Source organism: Gekko japonicus, unplaced genomic scaffold (genome assembly GCF_001447785.1).
Source record: "Gekko japonicus isolate JY-2015 unplaced genomic scaffold, Gekko_japonicus_V1.1 scaffold415, whole genome shotgun sequence".
Classification (NCBI taxonomy): Eukaryota; Metazoa; Chordata; class Lepidosauria; order Squamata; family Gekkonidae; genus Gekko; species Gekko japonicus.
The window spans coordinates 922,641-941,556 of NW_015173136.1; the positions used below are offsets into that span (position 1 = coordinate 922,641).

At 40.4% G+C, this 18,916-nt stretch overlaps 1 protein-coding gene across 1 annotated transcript in view; it reads right to left on the minus strand.

Moving 5' to 3' along the window:
• The window catches only part of LHPP (phospholysine phosphohistidine inorganic pyrophosphate phosphatase), a 182,294-nt gene that overhangs the window by 143,729 nt on the left and 19,649 nt on the right, over positions 1 to 18,916 (minus strand). The window contains exons 2-5 of the mRNA XM_015422203.1: positions 11,229 to 11,416; positions 9,502 to 9,655; positions 4,075 to 4,138; positions 1,051 to 1,143 (exon numbers count right to left, since the gene is read on the minus strand). Coding sequence (XP_015277689.1) covers positions 1,051 to 1,143; positions 4,075 to 4,138; positions 9,502 to 9,655; positions 11,229 to 11,416 — 499 coding nt within the window. The remainder of the gene's footprint in view (positions 1 to 1,050; positions 1,144 to 4,074; positions 4,139 to 9,501; positions 9,656 to 11,228; positions 11,417 to 18,916) is intronic.

Here is an 18,916-nt window from a genome sequence, read left to right on the forward strand (position 1 = left end):
GGTACATGGTATCCTATGAGCTTATTTCCCCACCTTGTATTCTGTCGATCTTGACTCATCCATGTAGCACTGCATGCATGACTCTCATTTAAATGGGGCCACTTTGACTGCTCATGCAGTGTTAGCATGGCAAGGATCCCTCGCCTAGGCAGGCATTATGATGCTGTGCCAACACCATCGGTGTAGCAGCTGAAGTAAAATGCCAGACATGTTTTAACCCTACACAGTAAAACTGCTCTTGTTGACATCACATCTTTTCAGAGCCCTCTTAATTATGCTGCACATGGCAAGAAGATCCATAACATCACGGTCATGTTACAGGAAAAGCAGGAAACAGTCTGTGCTAAAGAAGAATCTTCTCCACTGCTAAGTGTCCTATCCTTGCATCTTGTTGCTCCTCTCAGTGTGTAAGGAAAGAACGGTACGAAGCATGGTTATCTGTGTACACGCATGAACAACAGATCCTTGCATAAAGCAGCAAAAAAAAACCACCCACAAAAAACCACCCAAAACCAGAAATGGACTAATGGATTGAAAAGTACTTCTCACCGAACCCTTTAATATCAAAATCCACTAAAAGTATCAGTGATGACAGAAATTTGTTAATCGTGTTTTTGCCCTATAGGAGTTCCAACAATAGCAATCTATCACATTTTTATCCCATCTCCTCCCCCCTCTTCCATTTTATTCCACCATCCCTGCAACGGGTCATGCTCAGAGGCAGTAGCTAGCCCAGGGTCATCAAGTGAGCGTCACAGTTGAGTGGGGATGTGAACCTGTGTCCAACACTCTAATGACTGTGCCACCAACGAGCTAAAAAACGGCTCATCCAATTGGTCAAATCATGTGAGCAGCTCAATGAGGGAACACGAATTCACACAATGTTTCTTTTCACAAACAAAGTAGCTGTGGTCTTGCATCAGTTTGTGGCTCTCATGATTCATAATTACCTGAGTATACTGCTAGCAAAAGCATTCCCCCCACCATCGACATTGGCTGTTGGGAATATTGCTGGACTCAATTCACACAAAGTTCAAACAGAAATCTTACCTCGTGTGGTTCCACACCCATTTCTCTTAATGCTGACTGGAAAAACATTTTGGCTGGCTTCCCCACCACTTCAGCTTGAATGTCACAGGCATACTAGAAGACAGGACAAAACTGATTTTGCAGTAAGGAAAAAAGAGTGTCCAACTGATTTACATAAAGCTCATTGAAAAGTATGGAATTGTTGACAGGTCAAAAAAATGAAGGTGGTGCCCTGACCTGGATAGCCCAGGCAAGCCCTATCTCATCAGATCTCAGAAGCTAAGCAGGGCCGACCCTGGCAAGTACTTGGAAGGGCAACCTCCAAGGAATACCAGGGCCAGGACGCAGAACACGGTAATGTCAAGCCACTTCTCTGAAACGTCCTAGCCCCACTAGGGGTCGCCAGAAGTCACCATGATTTCCAGGTTCACAAACACACACACACAGAGAAAATACTCACAAAAAAGAAGAAGAAGAAGAAGGTGGTAGGTACACAGTAGGGACACTGATTGCAGAAATACTGAAAACCCACCTGCAGTTGTTCATGGAACATTATGTGTGTCACTGCCCTCACAAAGGAATTCTCTTGAAATCCCAAGAGGGATTTACTAGAGGGATATTTTTGCTGTTCCCTAATACATGCCAGTAAGATACCCCAGATCTGGGTGGGAAGGCAGAGTAACTATGCAGGGAATAATGGGGAAACATGTTAGTCCTTTTCACATGTTCTGAAGAGAACATGCTACATGCAATTCTCTTGATATACATGATACATGTAATGGTTCTGGGTTATGTGAGTAATTATTTTTCCAATACATTGGCCCCGGTCACACGGCAAAGCTGCCGCGGGAGAGGTACGGATGGTGGGCGGATTATCCGGGCGCGATCACACCCCAACATCTGGGAAGTGGAGCGCACCTGTGGCTTACCGCCGACAATGTGTGGGGAGGGGAAGGGAAAGGAGTTTGTAAGCCACTCTGAGACACCTTTGGGTAGTGAAGGGCGGGGTATAAATCCAATGTCATCGTCTTCTTCTTTATTTGCACCTGATATGCTGCACCATCAGAAGCCAAGTGAGTGGTGGTATTCATGTGTCACGCATACCAAACCAAAGACCAATGCATTCCTTCTCATATTCTATATGCCTCCTCTTGAATTAAGATAGAACAGATGAATGGAAAAGCCCCGGGGGGGAGAGGAAGAATTCTGAGAAAAAAATGTTTTGTCCGTTTTCTTCCCTGCCAAGGATATTTTCTCCCATTTTTCCAAGAAAAAAACTGGGAAATTTGAGGGAGTACTGGGGAAAAAACTTTTCCTTCCTCTTTTGGAATTAGTGAAAGGCTCCTTAAGACAAGAGGGTTTTTTAATCTGAAAACGTACAGCATAAAAAAGGCTGAGAACTTTAAAAAAATTCCAACGGAAAAATTGGGAAATTTTGGGAAGCACTCATCCTTTGGGATGAGTGAAATGCTTTTTAAGACAATATTTTACTAAAAATGTGTAACAGAAAAATGTTTAATGCAAGATAGTCTACACTACATATACTGTAGAAATTTACAACCTTTTTTCAAGATTTTGTTTAAATGCAAACAATTTTGGGAACAATTAATATTCTATACTGTGTTTAACTATAATTATTATTAAAGAGTTCTGCACTTTTAGTATTATAAAGTTTAAACTGGTATCCAAATACTTACTTACTTACTTCATTTATATACTGCTTCTCTTCCCAATGGGGCCCAATATCTGCTCATTACTGTTGTTCTGTCCTCCATTTTATGCTCACAACAACCATGTGAGGTAGGTTAGGCTAAGCATTTGTGACTGGCTTCCACGGCAAAGCAGGCATTCAAACCTGGGATTCCCAGTTCCTAGTCAAACACTCTTAAGTACTACATTACACTGGCTCAAATATGTTAGTAGTCCTAAATAATGTGACAATATGAGAGTGTTTCCGTCCAGATAAAATACTTTCTTTGTTTAATGCAGAGTTTGTTACCTACTTTTGACTTTTATTTTGTCCAGCCTCTTGGATGGGAAAAAATTAAGATATGTATGCTAAGGCAGCATAGTGTGCAGTTGCTCTCAGCTCTCTCTCTCTAGTAGGTGCATTTGCAATATAAATATATTTATACTTTTAGAAAGAGATTTATACTTTTAGAAAAAGAGATTTATACTTTTAGAAAAAGAGAGTTATACTTTTAAACACTGCAAGTTTATTAGTTAACTAATCTATAAATGGTGCATTTATGTTGCTTAAGCAATAAAATAAGTTCAGGTTTGATAGGTAAGTAAGTACTGCATATATTCCAATTCCCCACTCTTCCACATGAAGCCAGCTGGGTGACCTTGGATCAGTCACATTTTCTCAGAGCTCTCTGAGCCCCACCTACCTCACAGGGTGTCTGTTGTGGGGAGAAGAAGAGAAGGTGATTGTAAGCCACTCTGAGACTCCTTTGGGTAGTGAAAAGCGGGATATAAAAACCACCTATTCTTCTTCTGTTTTCTTCCCAAGGAAAAAAAATAAGCTCTCCCCCACTGTGGTTGCAAAATTTCTAGAAATTTTACATCTCTAGGTATGGAGTAGCAAAGAGGCTCTTCCAAAAGCCAAAACACATTTAAAAGTTTTCCATCCCCACAACTTCTTGCTCAGTCCCAGGTTTTACATATTCTGAATGTTAAGGTTATTAGATTAAGATAATCAAAACCAGATTAAATGATATTACTTTTCACTATAGTTAGCTATACATCCTTTCCAAATTAAACAAAACTCCACAACACAAGAAAAAAACTTCATAAAACAGAACACATACAATCCCGCCCCCCAAGTCTGTAGCTACTTTTTTGCTCAAATAGTGTGGATACATAAATCTGCAGATAAGGGTTACGTAGAGAGAAAACAGATATTTCTGCAGACTTGGGAGACTCATGAGGTTTTCAAAAAAATCTGAAAGCTATTTTAAAAAAAGAGGGGGGGAGGGTAAATCATAGGTCCTCCATTTGTAATCATGTATTACTAACATTTCTCTTTGAATGATAAAATACCTCTAGGGCCTTCATATATACTCCGACATCAAGTTTCAAGCCATCAGTTTCTTTATAATAGCGCCTGAAAATGAAAAAGATCAAACAAAATTGTCTTAACTCTCCTTCCTTATTCTTTTCAAAGCTTGCAGTTTAAAGATAAGCAGAGTTACAATCTCCTAAGCAATGTGCTTACAAGGATGCAAGTGCTTAGGAAAGTGCCATTAGTTTGTTACCTCATGAGCTTTCACTCACACTAAATAAGAACATACTCATTTTGTTATTAAAAACAGTACAGCTGACAACAAAATGCAGAGACAGAAGCAGAATGCAAAACCAAAATACAATTAAGCAGATGGGATAAAATGTCACAAATAGGACATGCACCAATCTACCCGTAAGCCAAAGGTTCACCGTTGCAATATTTTTTGGCTTCCAAAAATGGTAATGATCAGACAGACACAGGGGCAAATGCTACAAGGAAATGCTAACTTTAACAGATGTGGAACATCCCTGACTGAACTGCTGATTGCTATTTAGGGACTGCATAGCACTGGCAAACTATTCTACTTACAAAGTTTCATATATTGTCTGTCCAGTTTTACACACATACCGTGAAAAATAGCTTGAAGACAATTCTGTACTACATCTCTTCAAAGTACGCACATGAAATAAGATCTTATTGCAGAAGGCAACCTGTTTGGCTACAAACTGAAAATGTATGGACAGATCTACATATTTTGCTACGTATAACTGACCTAATTTGTTTGCTATGTTGATGATGTGAGAAGTGCCAATTAACTGATTTTAGCAACTGTTTTTAGCCGACCAGTCATCTGCCTTTAACTGATTGTCCAATTAAATGTAGACAGCTCTTCATATTACCGAAACATCACTAAAAGTGCCTTCTGTAGATATCAAAGCACAACTCTTGCTAGAAGAAAAGGCCCGTCTTTAATACGGTCATTCCTTTTCGAACAACATACCAGCAGCAAAAGAGGTTCAACAATGAGCAAGTATGCTCTTACCCAGAGGCGAACAGGAAAAGCAAAACAGCCCTAGTAAAGGGCCACGCCACTCCACGGTCACAGTTCTCCCTGGCCATTTCCCCAAAGACAGAAGGGCTAGCCGGTGGACTGCTGCAGGGCCAGCTCAGCCAAGGAGAGGCTCATTCTGCATGGGGCTGGCACAGAAGAGATGGCCCTTATGGAGCGTGGGACAACCGTCAGGACAGTGGCCCACCAAGACTTTCACCAGTAGTGTGAATGGCCAGTCCACCCCTGCTCTTACCTCTCAACCCCACCAAGTAAAGGTGGTCCTCAATTAGGTGACTCACCAGCCAATTAGAGCCTGGAACTCTACCTAACATAGCTTTTTAAAAATTTTCTGCAGCAATAGATGTGTTTTTATTCTACAGCACTAGAAGACAGGTGTACCTACCAGGCTAAGGCCACAGTTCCACACTGGTATACATCTTTAAAAGAGGTTTCCTTCCCCCATAATATATGTTGCAGCTCTGATGGTGGAACACACCATGGAATCCAAGCAAATATTGCTAAGTGGTTTAAGGTTTGCCACAAAGCTGACACAATTCTAATCATGTTTCTTTGGAAGTTTTAATTTTAGGAGGGTCTACATCCAGACAACCATGCTTAGCAATACAGACTTATAAAGACCTTTTGTTCTAAGGATGTTCAGTGTCTTCTTCAAGTTCAGGATATTATGAAATACATTTCTCTCTCTCTTTTTAACAAACAGAACAGCTATCTCCTCCAAGTGTTTTCTTTGAAGTATGAATAAAAGTCCCCAGACAAAGATCCAGAGAACAAAAAAACAAGATGTGTAGGATAAGCAGTCAGATAAGATTTTATGCTTTATCCTTCTGCCATTTTCGATTATTCAGCACAGCCTCTCTTTAAAATGACCACTTGACCTTTGCTAGAACAGCCATTAACCTTCTATAGTCTAGCGTAAACAGCTTAATTTTCTGACAGTGGCATGACAGAAGAAATTACAAAGCCAATTCCCACTCTCGGCCCAAAACAGATGCTAAATGTAAATCACTCCTTTTTCAGGAGGAGAGCATTCTGCTCCAATAACTCCAGTGCTCCAGATTTCTAGAGAGCAAATTAAAACTTTTAGCAGAAATTAATGTGACTTCTCTCAAAGTGAACTGGAAGCAGTGAACACCGGTTACACATTACACATATCAATCCCCACATGCAGAACAGCAAAGTGCATCTCGCTGGTACTGCTACTGTTTTAATAGATGTTTGATCTGAATCAAGGCCCAAAAAAAATAATGTCATTGTTTGCAAGGCAGCCTTCTAAGAACTTACAAGCTCAACTAGTGTAGGCTTGTATATATCTTACAAGCTTGGTATATCTTTGCAAGATAGTTCACCTGGCACCACCCAGACCCCATTCCTTGTCCACGGTAGTTCCAACTTTGCAGAACAGGCTCTCTGAGAGGGTAAGGAGGAGCCATACTGAAAAATTTTCAGGAGACGTTGCAAGACCTTCTTATTTCCAGGACTTTGAACAGGTTACAGAGAGCAGGCATCTTTTGGAGCTAGGGTGGTTGTCTGGGGTTTTATTCTCTGTTTTAAATTGTGATGATTTCAATTTGATTTGTAACCCACCTTGAGCCACGAGGAAAGGCAGGATATAAATATTTTAATTAAAAACTAACAAACAAAACAAACACTGGTCTCGCTCAAGCTACCTTTAACCTGTTCCCATCTTAGATTAAAGCTAGGCTATGTAAATTCACGTGAGATCTCACTTACTTCCATTGAACTAACTTTATCAAAACTCAGACCTAGGCTTCCAGCTATTCAGAAATAAAGTTACTTGCAGTACCAGGAATAAAACAAAATGGATGCAATCCAATACGCAAGTGCATTTAAGGCTACAATCAGAAGCACATTGAGTGGACCTATTGAACTCAGCAAGGTTTGTGTGGTGGAAAAGCACCATCAAGTCACAGCTGACTTATGGCGACCCTGTAGGGTTCTCAAGGCAAGAGATGTTTAGAGGTGGTTTTGCCATCGCCTGCCTCTACATCACGACCCTGGTATTCCTTGGAGGTCTCCCATCCAAGTACTAACCAGGGCTGACCCTACTTAGCTTCTGAGATCTTATAAGCTCAGGCTAGCCTGGGCTATCCAGGTTGGGCCAGCAGGATTTACTTCCAAGTAAATGTGGTTGGGCTCCATATAAGAATGTGTCATATCCTATTGACTTGAATGTGTCTTTTCAACCATTCCTGAACACGTTTACTCACTGAGTCCAAAGGAGACAACTTTCTAAAGTATTCTGCCTTAATGTGTAAGTAAATTTAGCAGTCATGGGACAGGAGGACAGGTCCTTTTATGGATTAAAATTTGGCTAAATGAACAGAAGCAGAGAGTAGGACTAAACAGACAGTTGCCACAATGGACGGAGGTAAGCAGTGGGGTCCCACAAGGGTCAGTATTGGGGTCACTGCTATTTAATTTGTAAAGAATCTAGAACTGGGAGTGAGCAGTGCAATGGCCAAGTCTGCAGGTGACAAAAAATTATTCAGGATGGTGAAACCTGGGATCACTATGAAGAACTTCAGGAAAAAATCTGATGAGCAGGCAACAATGTGACAAATGAAGTTCAGTGTAGGGATGTGCAATGTGATGTGCAAATTGGAGGGGGGGGAATCTCAGCTTTAAGTACATGCTAATGGGGTCTGAACTTCCTGAGACTGACTGGGTGGATAGCTCAAGGAAAATGTCAACCCAGGGTGCAGCAGCAATGAAAAAGGCAACCTCTATGATGGGGACTCTTAGGAAAGGGATCGAAAATAAAACAGCCAACATTATAATGCCCTTGTATAGATCTATGGGGCAGTCTCATTTGGAATACTGTGTGCAGTTCTTGTCAAAAAAAGGACATTGCAGAACTGTAAAAAGTACAGAAGAGGGCAACCAAGATGATTAAGGGGCTGAAACACCTTTCCTATGAGGAAAAGCTGAAGAGTCTGGGACTTTTCAGTTAGGAAAAGAGACAAATAAGGGGAGACATGACAGAGGTTTATAAAATTATGCACAAGGTTTAGAAAATGGACAGAAAGACTTTTCCCTCCTTTCCTCGAAATACTCAAATTCAACAAGGATGTAGTGATGGCCATAGGCATAGACAGCTTTAAAAGGGGATTAGACAGATTCATGGAGGATTGGTCTATCAGTGGCTACTAGCCATGGTCACTAAAGGGAACCTCCACATTCAGAGGCAGTTTGCATCATTCTTCTCTCTTTCATTTTACCCTGACAACAAACATGTGAGGTAGGTTAGGTGAGAGTCAGATTGAGTCAGATTCGGGTGAGAGTTAGATTGCCCATGGTCATCTAGAAAGCTTTCATGGTGCCATAGGGATTGAAACGCAAAATCTCTGAGTTCCTAGCCTGAAACCCTAGCAATTACACCATACTGGCTCTCCATTATTTGATGCTAATTTGCACTTTATTTACCTTTATTTGGTGTTAGCTAGCTTGGTAAAACTTGGATTACTGAAATCAGGAAACTAGTTGCACCTAATAAAAAGTTCCATGGTTCTAGGAGACTTCTCCATGCTTCACACGTAGTGTGATCTTACAAGGGTGGCATTTCCCTACTTCCTCAAAGCACAATAAAGTGAAAATTATGGGAAAGTAATGTTTATAATAAAAATATGAACCAAAGTAAGGGTCTTTTGAGCTCCTATTCTAAGACAAGATGTGGTGTCCCTTTGTGTCATGACTTTCCCACAATTCATCAGGGCCTCATACTTTCCACCCCTACCTATGACAAACCTGCCATTTCTGCTCTTGTTTCTCCACCCTGCCTCAAATATTTTTGCAATTGTTACACATGTGATTTAAAAACAAAAACAAAGCCACCATTCCAGTTAAATGAGTTTTATAAAATGATCAAAAAAGACTTCTCAGCAAGTCTTACTGGAACATTGCTCTTATTTCAATAGGTGGCCAGTCTGGGGCCTGGGCTATGACAAATGAATAAGTTATTCTAAACCCTGATAGTCAGGATAGACAACATACTGCAGGCCACAAAGCTATTTCTGTAGTTCCTCACACAATACAACTACAGAGATTTTGCGCTTCCAAATAAAAGGGCTTTTTGCATGGTTTCTCCAATACCTAGATGTAGGAAAGACATGTCAGGGATACAGTGATAGGCAAATATATTGTCAGGACTGATGGATGCATTCTGGTATCACTCCCCAAAGCCTAATTTTTTTATACCCCCAAACACACTGGAACCCACTTCTCTGACAAACAGATTGGAGATTTTGAGCAGACACGAATACAAGAAAAGCTGCCAAAGTACAGTAAGTGGGGGAGGCAGAGAAGCAAATTCTACATGCCCCAGTAGAATGAATTCCTCTGGTGCCACAGAACCATATATTGACTAACTTACCCCTTTCCCAGAGATAACAGAACTGGATTCTCCAGGCCAATGAGAACTCGAAAGGCTTCATTAAGATTTTTGTAAGAGAAGTTGTCTGCTGCATCACCAGTCACCACACAGTTGGGGTTTGTTTTATCAATATCAGCAAATTCAGGGATGACATCTGAGAGGGACAACAAATTCCAATCCTTACTGTGTTCCAAATGTTTCCTCTTTATTGATAAGCAAATACAAATTTACTAATTATTACTGCTATACATTCTGACTGGCAATCAAACTCCATGGTATTTTGCGAGAGAATTCTGAAATAGAAATACAAAAGGGGGGAAATGCCACACTGCTCTATTGTAACAGTCCAATCCTACACAGAGTTACACCCTTCTAAACCCATTGATTTCAATGGACTAAGAAGGGTGTAATTCTGTTTACGACTGCACTGTTAGTCTCACATAAAAACGCACTGGAATGCCATGGAAAGGATTTTCTTTCTCCCACAAGTTCCAGGCAGCCATCGCAGGATCTCACAGCTCAATGACAGCTTGCCATCCATAGCATGCCACCTTCTGAACTCTGCTGATTACCTTCTGTGTAATGTACCAACTGATTTCTAAACATTTTCTTTTGACGTTATCTGCCTATGAAGATAGCAAACATTTGCTGCAATGGCAGTATAATACTAAGCTTTATTCCAGTGCAGCTCTTGAGGCATCGGTATGCAAAGTGCTTATTTGTTCACAGGGCAAGCCAGGCCCCAAGCATCTCAAAATGGAGAGCCCTGATCGTCAGAGAACCTGTCCCATCCAGATGTGAGATGCCACACAGACAGCAGGAGTTTAGAATATTCCTTAAACTAGAAAAGTTGCATTTGCCTTTTCAGTTCAGCTTTGAGATGAAGCTTAATAGCAAAACAAGAGAATATCTATCACATTTGTATATCACTTTGCAATCATAAAAGTTCTCACAGCTTTTCACAATAGTGCCAGCAGTGGCACTTTCTGATCTCAAGAAAGCTATCTACTCCTTCCCTAGATTTTCTCAGATTTTTTATTACAATATCATTTCAGTGTGAATCTTTATCTGTACTCATGCCTTCCATCCCCATTCCTATGAGGAACATATAGCTATAAAGTCCAGAAAACTAGTTTCTTCTCAGAAATCCAAGAGAAAATGTACTGTGCTTACTAGACTGAGGGATTGCCATTGAATAATATCCAATGTATGTCCTATTGACTTATCTACGTATCTATGTCTTAACCTACCTATCTATGTAGGCAGGGGTCATTTCATAGGAAAAGAGGTGCAGGAGCTCATTAGCATAACTCATTAGCATAGCTTATTTGCATATGCCACACCCCCTGACATCACCGGAAGTGTTTCAGAAGGCAACACCCACCGCTCAGACTCCACCTAGGTTGCAAAACAGTCCTTATGCTTCTGAAAGAGATTTTGAATTCTCATGTACAAGCAAATAACATAAATGAATTTAGGTTCACTCTTCTTGTGCAATGTTCTAAGCGCAAGGTACTAAACAGCTTTCCCTTGAATGCTAATGCCTTCCATGGAAGGAACAGCATCTTCAGATCAAGTTCGAAGAACTGAAGCTGATTCTGAATTATATTCAGTGGCATCAGAAGTATTTATGCTGAATGCAAGAGTGAGACGGCATCTTAATCTGATCTACCTGCTCACACTATGCTTGACTGCAAATGAGCACATGGTATTAAAGATTAACCAACCATCATGTACAAGAAGGTATGGCCTCAAGTTACGTTCCTTGAGAATGCGGCACGCTGCTGGTGCTGGAGCAGTGACTTCATTTACCACAATGTCAAAGCCCAGTCGCTGCAACTTCTTCACAAACTTCTCACGTGTCGCTTGAGTTTCATTGGTACAAAACTGCAGCTTCAGACCAGATGCCTTGATCCTGTTAAGGTACAACAGTAATAAATCAGCTTCAGAGTTCAGGATTTAAATGAATGATTTTGTAAAAAAACCCAACCCCGTAAATATATGTAAAAGAAGAAAGGGGCATTCAATGTCTACCCTGAATTTGCAAAATAGTCAAGGGTTCTGCCACAAGCACATTAGAAACTTACAAACCAAAACCCTATTTAAGTGAAAGCATTTCTTTTCTAAAAAGATCTGAACTAGTGCAACACCAAGCTATGGACAGATAATCAAAATCCCAATCCCGTTAGTAAATGTAAAACCACATACATTTCCTTTTTTTCCCATTTATCAGGAAATATACTCAAAAGAAATATTTCTGGGTCTAATGGAATTTGTATCTTTGTTATTTGCACTAACATCTTTTGAACCTCCTTCCAATACTGTTTCACTTCATTACATGACCACCAAACATGATAATAAGATCCCACCTGTGCCTTACATTTCCAGCATTTACCATCTAATCCCGGATATATTTGTGCTAGTCTTTCTGGCTCCAAATGCCACCGATGTATCAATTTAAAAACATTTTCCTTTAACGTCACAGCTTTTAGCCATCTTGTATTTTTCCAATTTTCCCCCCACTTATTTGGGTCAATATAACACCCCAATTTTTTTCCTACTTATTCGGGTCAATATAACACCCATGGCCCCTTGGTTACTTTAAAAACCTCATCCTGCATCTTATGACTCAGCAGAAAAGAATAAATTTTACCAAGAATAGTGCTTGCAAAATATTGGAAAAATGAACAGGTACCAAACAGATGGGATTTTATTACTAAAATAATTGAAGTGGTTGAAATTGACAATTTAACGCAAAAGATGCATGGAAATATGAATTCAACATTTCAGGAAGTTTGGTCACAAGTATATAAATGGTTGGAATACAAGGTTAATTTATAATTTGGGAAATCCAAACGACACAAGGAAAGGAGTAGGATCTGTTTTTATGTTATTTGTTAGATGTATTTAGGTGTTGGTTGTAGGTTATTGTTATTGGTGTTATTGTTTGTTGTATATGGAGTTGTATGATAGTAATAGTAATAATAAAAGAAATATATATATGGACAGATAATCAAAATCCCAATCCCAAAACCAAGCACCATTTGATATAATTCATTCTTTCTTTTGTTTCGGTTTTATCTCTTTCATTCTCAGATTCAAGAGTTTTTCCATTTGAAAGAAAAACATTTCTCTGTGGTCTTAAGAACTTTCTGGGCATTGAAAAAGATTCTTACTTTGTGTAGGATAATGACATATTGCAAATAAAGGAGCAGGGACTATCAAGGAGACATAAATTTCTGGCTCAGTTTGTAGGAACAGATGTACCATTGTATTTTAAAGTTCTAATAGTACCTTGATCAAAGGGAGGTCCCACTCCCAACAAGAATTTGTTGATCCAACCCAAGTATTCCTGAGTTTGCAAATGCCTCAAATGGACAACTTCATACCAAATTTCCCCCCATAAAGAGTTAATATCTAGGTTGAGGAGGGGCCATTGCTTAGTGGTTGAACACCTATTTGCCATATAGAAGGTCTCAGATTCAAGCCCAGCACCTCATTTAAAGTATACTAGGGGTTGTGAAAGACTTCACCCTGAGATCTCAGAGAGTAGATAACACCAATGTTCATAGAAAATGGTCTGATTCAGTATAAAGCAGTTTCCTGGGTGTTCAAAACCCCCAGTTTGAAGGAGACAGTATCATCAAAGAGATTCAAGCCAAGTATTTCCATAGGAAGCAATTATGAAACCTGTGATTTCTTTGGAAAGAACCAGCTTATGGCCATTTTAAAAACGTCCAAAGATGTTGTCACCTATAACCCAGGAGAATTGTTATTTTTGTATTATTTGTCTTTCCTAATCATAGGTATGCGAATTATCAATTACACTTAGTGGTTAATTGCCCTTCATAAAAATAGCTTTTCTATTTTAAATTAGGCAGTTAATATATTGTAACTAATAGCATCTACTCATACATTATAAATATATCTTCATTGATTGGAGCAGCAAATGTGAGAATCACTCATGAGCTAATGAAGCAATTGAGTAAAGAAGTGCAGTGTGTATCCAGGGAATAATTATTGTTAATGAATTATGATGTGACCTTCCCAGAACAATGAACAATAGGTGTGACAGTCAGATGACAGTACTTGACATCTGTTATTCCAATCATGGTTGAAGCTACAAAAGTAAAACAGTAATATATTTTGCATTCAGCAAAAGCTTTAAAAAGAACGATCTGACTCAAACAATTTTATTAAAGCACAAATTATGTTCCAACTTATGTGATAGGACAGATACAGGATATGACTGACCAGAATGGGTATTCGATCCCTTCTTTTAGATACTGCTTTTTATTTTAAAAGATCAATGCACAGAAATCTGGAGCACATATGAAGGTACCCTGAACTGCAGTGTTTAATTCACATCAAAAGTGTAAGGGCAATTCCAGATGGAAGGCTTGTGAAGTGTCAGGCATGTGGAATCAACATGGCTAACATTTGCAATCTGTATGGGGACTTTACCAATCCCTATACCAATTGCTTCTGAACTAGCAGAAATAGTGAGATGGACACAGCAATTGTAGCACAGAATAACAATGGGAAGACCAAACCAGCACTCTCATGAATACTGCTTCTTTGAGGTACTTCCTGTTTGTGTGCTACCAGCAGTTGCCAACTGGAAGGACCCCAATAGTTCTTGCTATCCGAGTCCTAAGAAACAAGACAAGGAAGGCACCATATGAATCTTCTAAATAGGTAAAGGTAAAGGTTCCCTTGCTGGAAAGCCAGTCGAATCCGACTCTAGGGTTGCGGTGCTCATCTCCGTTTCCAAGCCGAAGAGCCAGCGCTGTCCGAAGACGTTTCCGTGGTCATGTGGCCGGCATGACTAACCACCAAGGCGCACGGAACGCTGTTACCTTCCCACCGAAGTGGTACCTATTTATCTACTTGCAATTTCTTGCTTTCGAACTGCTAGGTTGGCAGGAGCTGAAACTAGAGATGGGCGCTCACTCCATCATGCGGCACCCGGGTCTCGAACTGGTGAACTACTGACCTTCCACAGCCTGCAGTTCAGCGTCTTAACCACTTGAGCCACCGCAGTTCCCTCTTCTAAATAAGCAAGTCCTAAATAAGTCACTGCATCTCTCAGTTAATGTAAAGTCAGCCACTGAACTTCATAGAAGAGTGAGGACTTGAACCTAGTCCTAATCTAACACTCTAAACACTATGACACAGTAGTGTTACCACAACGCAATCGTCTACTTCTAGTCATTTACTTCAGAATTCCAACAGCACAGTGCTTCTATCATCTCACAAATAAGAAAGGAGCCATGGACAATTTTTCATGACAGCAGATTCCAAGGATACCAAGCCAGAATGCAACCTAACTTTAAAAAATGCAAATTACATGCACAAAAGTTAGTATTTGTTTTATATGGACAACAGTCTATAAAGCAGTGAGTTTTACAGTCCTGGTTCAACTCCTAACACTAACCTTTCATCACAGTCCTGCTAAATATCTGCATTAGGAAGCAAAATCTTAACATCTAAAAGGTGAGGAACCAAGAATTGCATCTGTCTGGTGCTAGGAATCTTATCTGCAGGTGATTGTTACCTCATTATGGTCACTCAATGGCAATGTGATTCTTAACCAACTCAAAAGCACACTCTTCTTTACAAATTCACCACAAGTTCCTTAATACTATACAGAGGTCACAGGACTAAATCCAGGAAAGTTCTGGCTCAAATGAGATTCTTTTTGGTGGGCAGAACCTTTAGATCTCCTATTAGATATGGTGGAGAAGTCATTCTGGAAACCAGGCCCAGGTCTCAAAAAACAGGGACTGGACTAATAAATGTGCAACTCACCTTTAGTCTGAAGCACAGAATGCTTTCTGTCTCAAGTTGTTGGGGGACTATGCCTCAGTTTTAGCTATATGGTTTGGCAGTTTGTCTCTTGCTGCTTGAAATGGCAAAATGGATCAGTTACCCATGAACAGATGCTACTACTTTTTATTTCAAGAAACAGGCAGCAGCACCTACCCATGAGTAAACCTACCAAATTTATCACAAGTATATGAAAAATTGCACAGGGCTGTCTATACTAGCACAAGGAGACACAAACAGAAAATAAATAAAAGGGGGAAAATCCACCAAAGAATCTGATGTCAATGCAGTCTCAGATATCCAGATTTTCAGGTCTCACCTCAACTGATGAAACTGAATTTTGTCTCCATTGCAGCTTTCCCCCAAAAAGGACAACAAAACTAGTTCAGGAAGTAAGGACAGCTTTGACACAATCCCTTGATTTCTCTCCCCCTACTAGTGTCATAACCTTTATGTCATATAAAAACAGGGAGGGGGGAAAGAGGGTTTGTATTTTACATACCCATAGGTTGACCCCAAACCATTGGCAAGGACAGTTGGCTAAGACTGCACAAGGTCACTCAGGATGTCCAATAATTGTCCTAACACTTTACCTGTTATGGCACAATAATGAGAGTTTTTTTCATTATTTTCGGGTGAATGAACCTGGCAGATGCTGACAGCCAGCAGATGTGTAAAGTTCGAGGTGATTTGTAAGGGACCAGCTCATCTGACGCACAGTAATTGCATTGTGGGACATTGTCACTCAGAGTCTTGTCCTGTTCTGTCAGAATGAGGTAAAGGTCAGTTCAAAGAACTGGCATAGCATAAGGGACAGTTCTTCACTGAAATTTTAAAAAAAATATTTTCATACAACTTCTACCCGCAAGCTGAAGCAAGACAGAAATGTGTCCACCACTGTAAGGTGGCTTGGATAACTGGGGAATTCATGATTTTCTGTGTCTTTAAATAAAAGAACAAATAGCTTTAAAATCTTACTTGTAGAGATTATTCCTTTATCAATTCAGCTTTTCTAACATAGAAATCCCCTTTTATTTCTTTGTTGTTTCATTTGTAAGACATGGTTCATTTTTAAAAAGCTCAGAATAAGATTAATGGGGTTCCTACACAACCTCCAACACAGACTAACTTTAAAACATGGAATTGCCTCAGACACACTCAGAACACTTCCTGTTACCTGCCCTTAGAGTTGGTCATCCTACCTATTATCTTCTTGTTTTACTACAAACTCATACATTAGCATAGCCTGCAGTGAAACAAAAATATTCAGATAATTGTAAGGTCAAATAAATAGAGGACTCATATTTATGACATGAGAATCTGTGGGAAACTCATAAGGAAGTCTAACAACCAAATATTTGGCATAACTACTACAGTTTGGTTGACGATGAATATAATCATGAGAATCTGTGGGAAACTCATAAGGAAGCCTAACAACCAAATATTTGGCATAATTTGGTTGACGATGAATATAATTAATCTGCCTTAGACTGGATCTAATTTGAAGCAACAGTTTCAACATTATGTATTTAGCGTAGGGATTGTGCATACAACTTTCTACATTAGCTGGAAACTAATTTCAGAATTTTTGTGCTTTGCAGAAATCATTTCCAAGGTTCAGGGTCAGAATTATGTTTCCTCATTTATTATCATGTCACCATGGACCTGCACTCAAGGTGTGCCTTTTGATTATGAAAGCGCACTTCTACATGCAGAAAGCACACTGGTCCATAGAAAGATGACAACACACTGCAGTTCTGGTATGAATTACATAACACAGGATGAGAAACTGGAACATCCCACTGTCTACAAGAGATGACAGAAACACTTTTAGATTACGGATGAGAAAGACAGCATAAGATGCTTCAGGCCACAAATTTCCCTTGTTGTGACAACAGGATATCCGCTGCAGTGGCTCAAGTGGTTAAGACGCTGAACTGCAGGCTGTGGAAGGTCGGTAGTTCAGCAGTTCGAGACCCGGGTTACCGCATGACGGAGTGAGCTCCTGCCAAACTAGCAGTTCGAAAGCAAGAAATTGCAAGTAGATAAATAAGTACCACTTCGGTGGGAAGGTAACAGTGTTCCGTGCGCCTTGGTGTTTAGTCATGCCGGCCACGTGACCACGGAAATGTCTTCGGACAGCGCTGGCTTTTCGGCTTTGAAACGGAGATGAGCACCGCAACCCTAGAGTCAGACTCGACTGGCTTTCGAGCAAGGGAACCTTTACATTTACCTTTTTAACAACAGGATATCTATCTATATTCTGGTTCTTGCCACTAACAGGCTGCATGGCTTCCGGGATCTTTAATAACTGCCAAGAGCCAGATTCTCCCATAATAAATAGCCATCCCTATCAAGATGAGTCAGTGGGGTGTACTGGTTCGATTAGGAACTGGGAGGTCCAAGCCTGAATTCTCACTCTCCCATGGAAGCTTTCTGGGTGACTTTGGGCCAGTCACACACTCTCAGTTTCGCCTAACTCCCAGGACTGCTCTAAGAATGAAATGGAGGACGACAATGAAAGCCAGTTTGGGTCCCACCTAGGGAGAAAGGTGGGGTAGAAATGCACACAAATAAATCATAATCTTTCTAGCAACTGACATTCCAAAAATGGAGGATGTCACTGTAACACCAGCAGATGTGCGGCCTTAGGCTCCATTCAGATGTCATGAATTCAGCTTGTTGCCATGCTCAAGAGCCCCCTCCTTTCTCCCCTTCCTTCTTCCCCTCACACACACAGAACGATTAAAGGCTTCCTAATTTCAGAAGTCTTGGGGAGGGGGGGAGTCAAATTTACTATAACAGATGGGCAAATGCGTTTGATACCTCCCCACAAACTGGGATTCCTAACCCAGTTTGGAATTCTGGATTCTGGAGAAAAAACAAACTCCAGTATGCCCAGCTGGCTGCATTTGACAACCACATCAAACTGGAGCTTGGCTGAGAGCTAGTTTCGTGCAGGAGTTAGGAGTGTGGATTCTGATCTGGGAGAACAGGGTTTGATTCCCCGCTCCTCCACATGCAGCTGCTGGTGTGGCCTTGGGTCAGTTACAAGTTCTTTCAGAGCTGTTCTCTCACAAGCAGTTCTCGAAAGAGCTCTCTCAGACCCACCTACCTCAAAGGATGTCTGATGTGGGGAGGGGAGGGGAAGGGAAAGGCGATTGTAAGCCTCTCTGACACTCCTTTGGGTAGTGAAGGGCAGGGTATAAACCCTACCTCTTCTTATTTTATTTATTTATTTTATTAATTCTATTTATACCCCGCCCATCCTGCAAACAGGCTCAGGGCGGCTTCTACCCCAATCACAATCTGTGCACAAGGGGAAGGGTTAAGGAAGAAACCAGCATGACAAGAGACTAAATCCATGCCCATCACAAACAGCATTTTGTTCATCATGTCTGAATGCAGCCATAGCATCAATAAGATCAGAAAGTGTCATTCTATTCCTAACACATTCCTACTATAGATATGCTCTGCCATTTTCAAGTACTGAGCTGTATCAGTAAGCATGGGGTTTATTTATTTTTAATAGCTCTTTTAAAAAGTATTAAGATGTATTCTTCTGCATCTCCTTTGTTCACAGCTC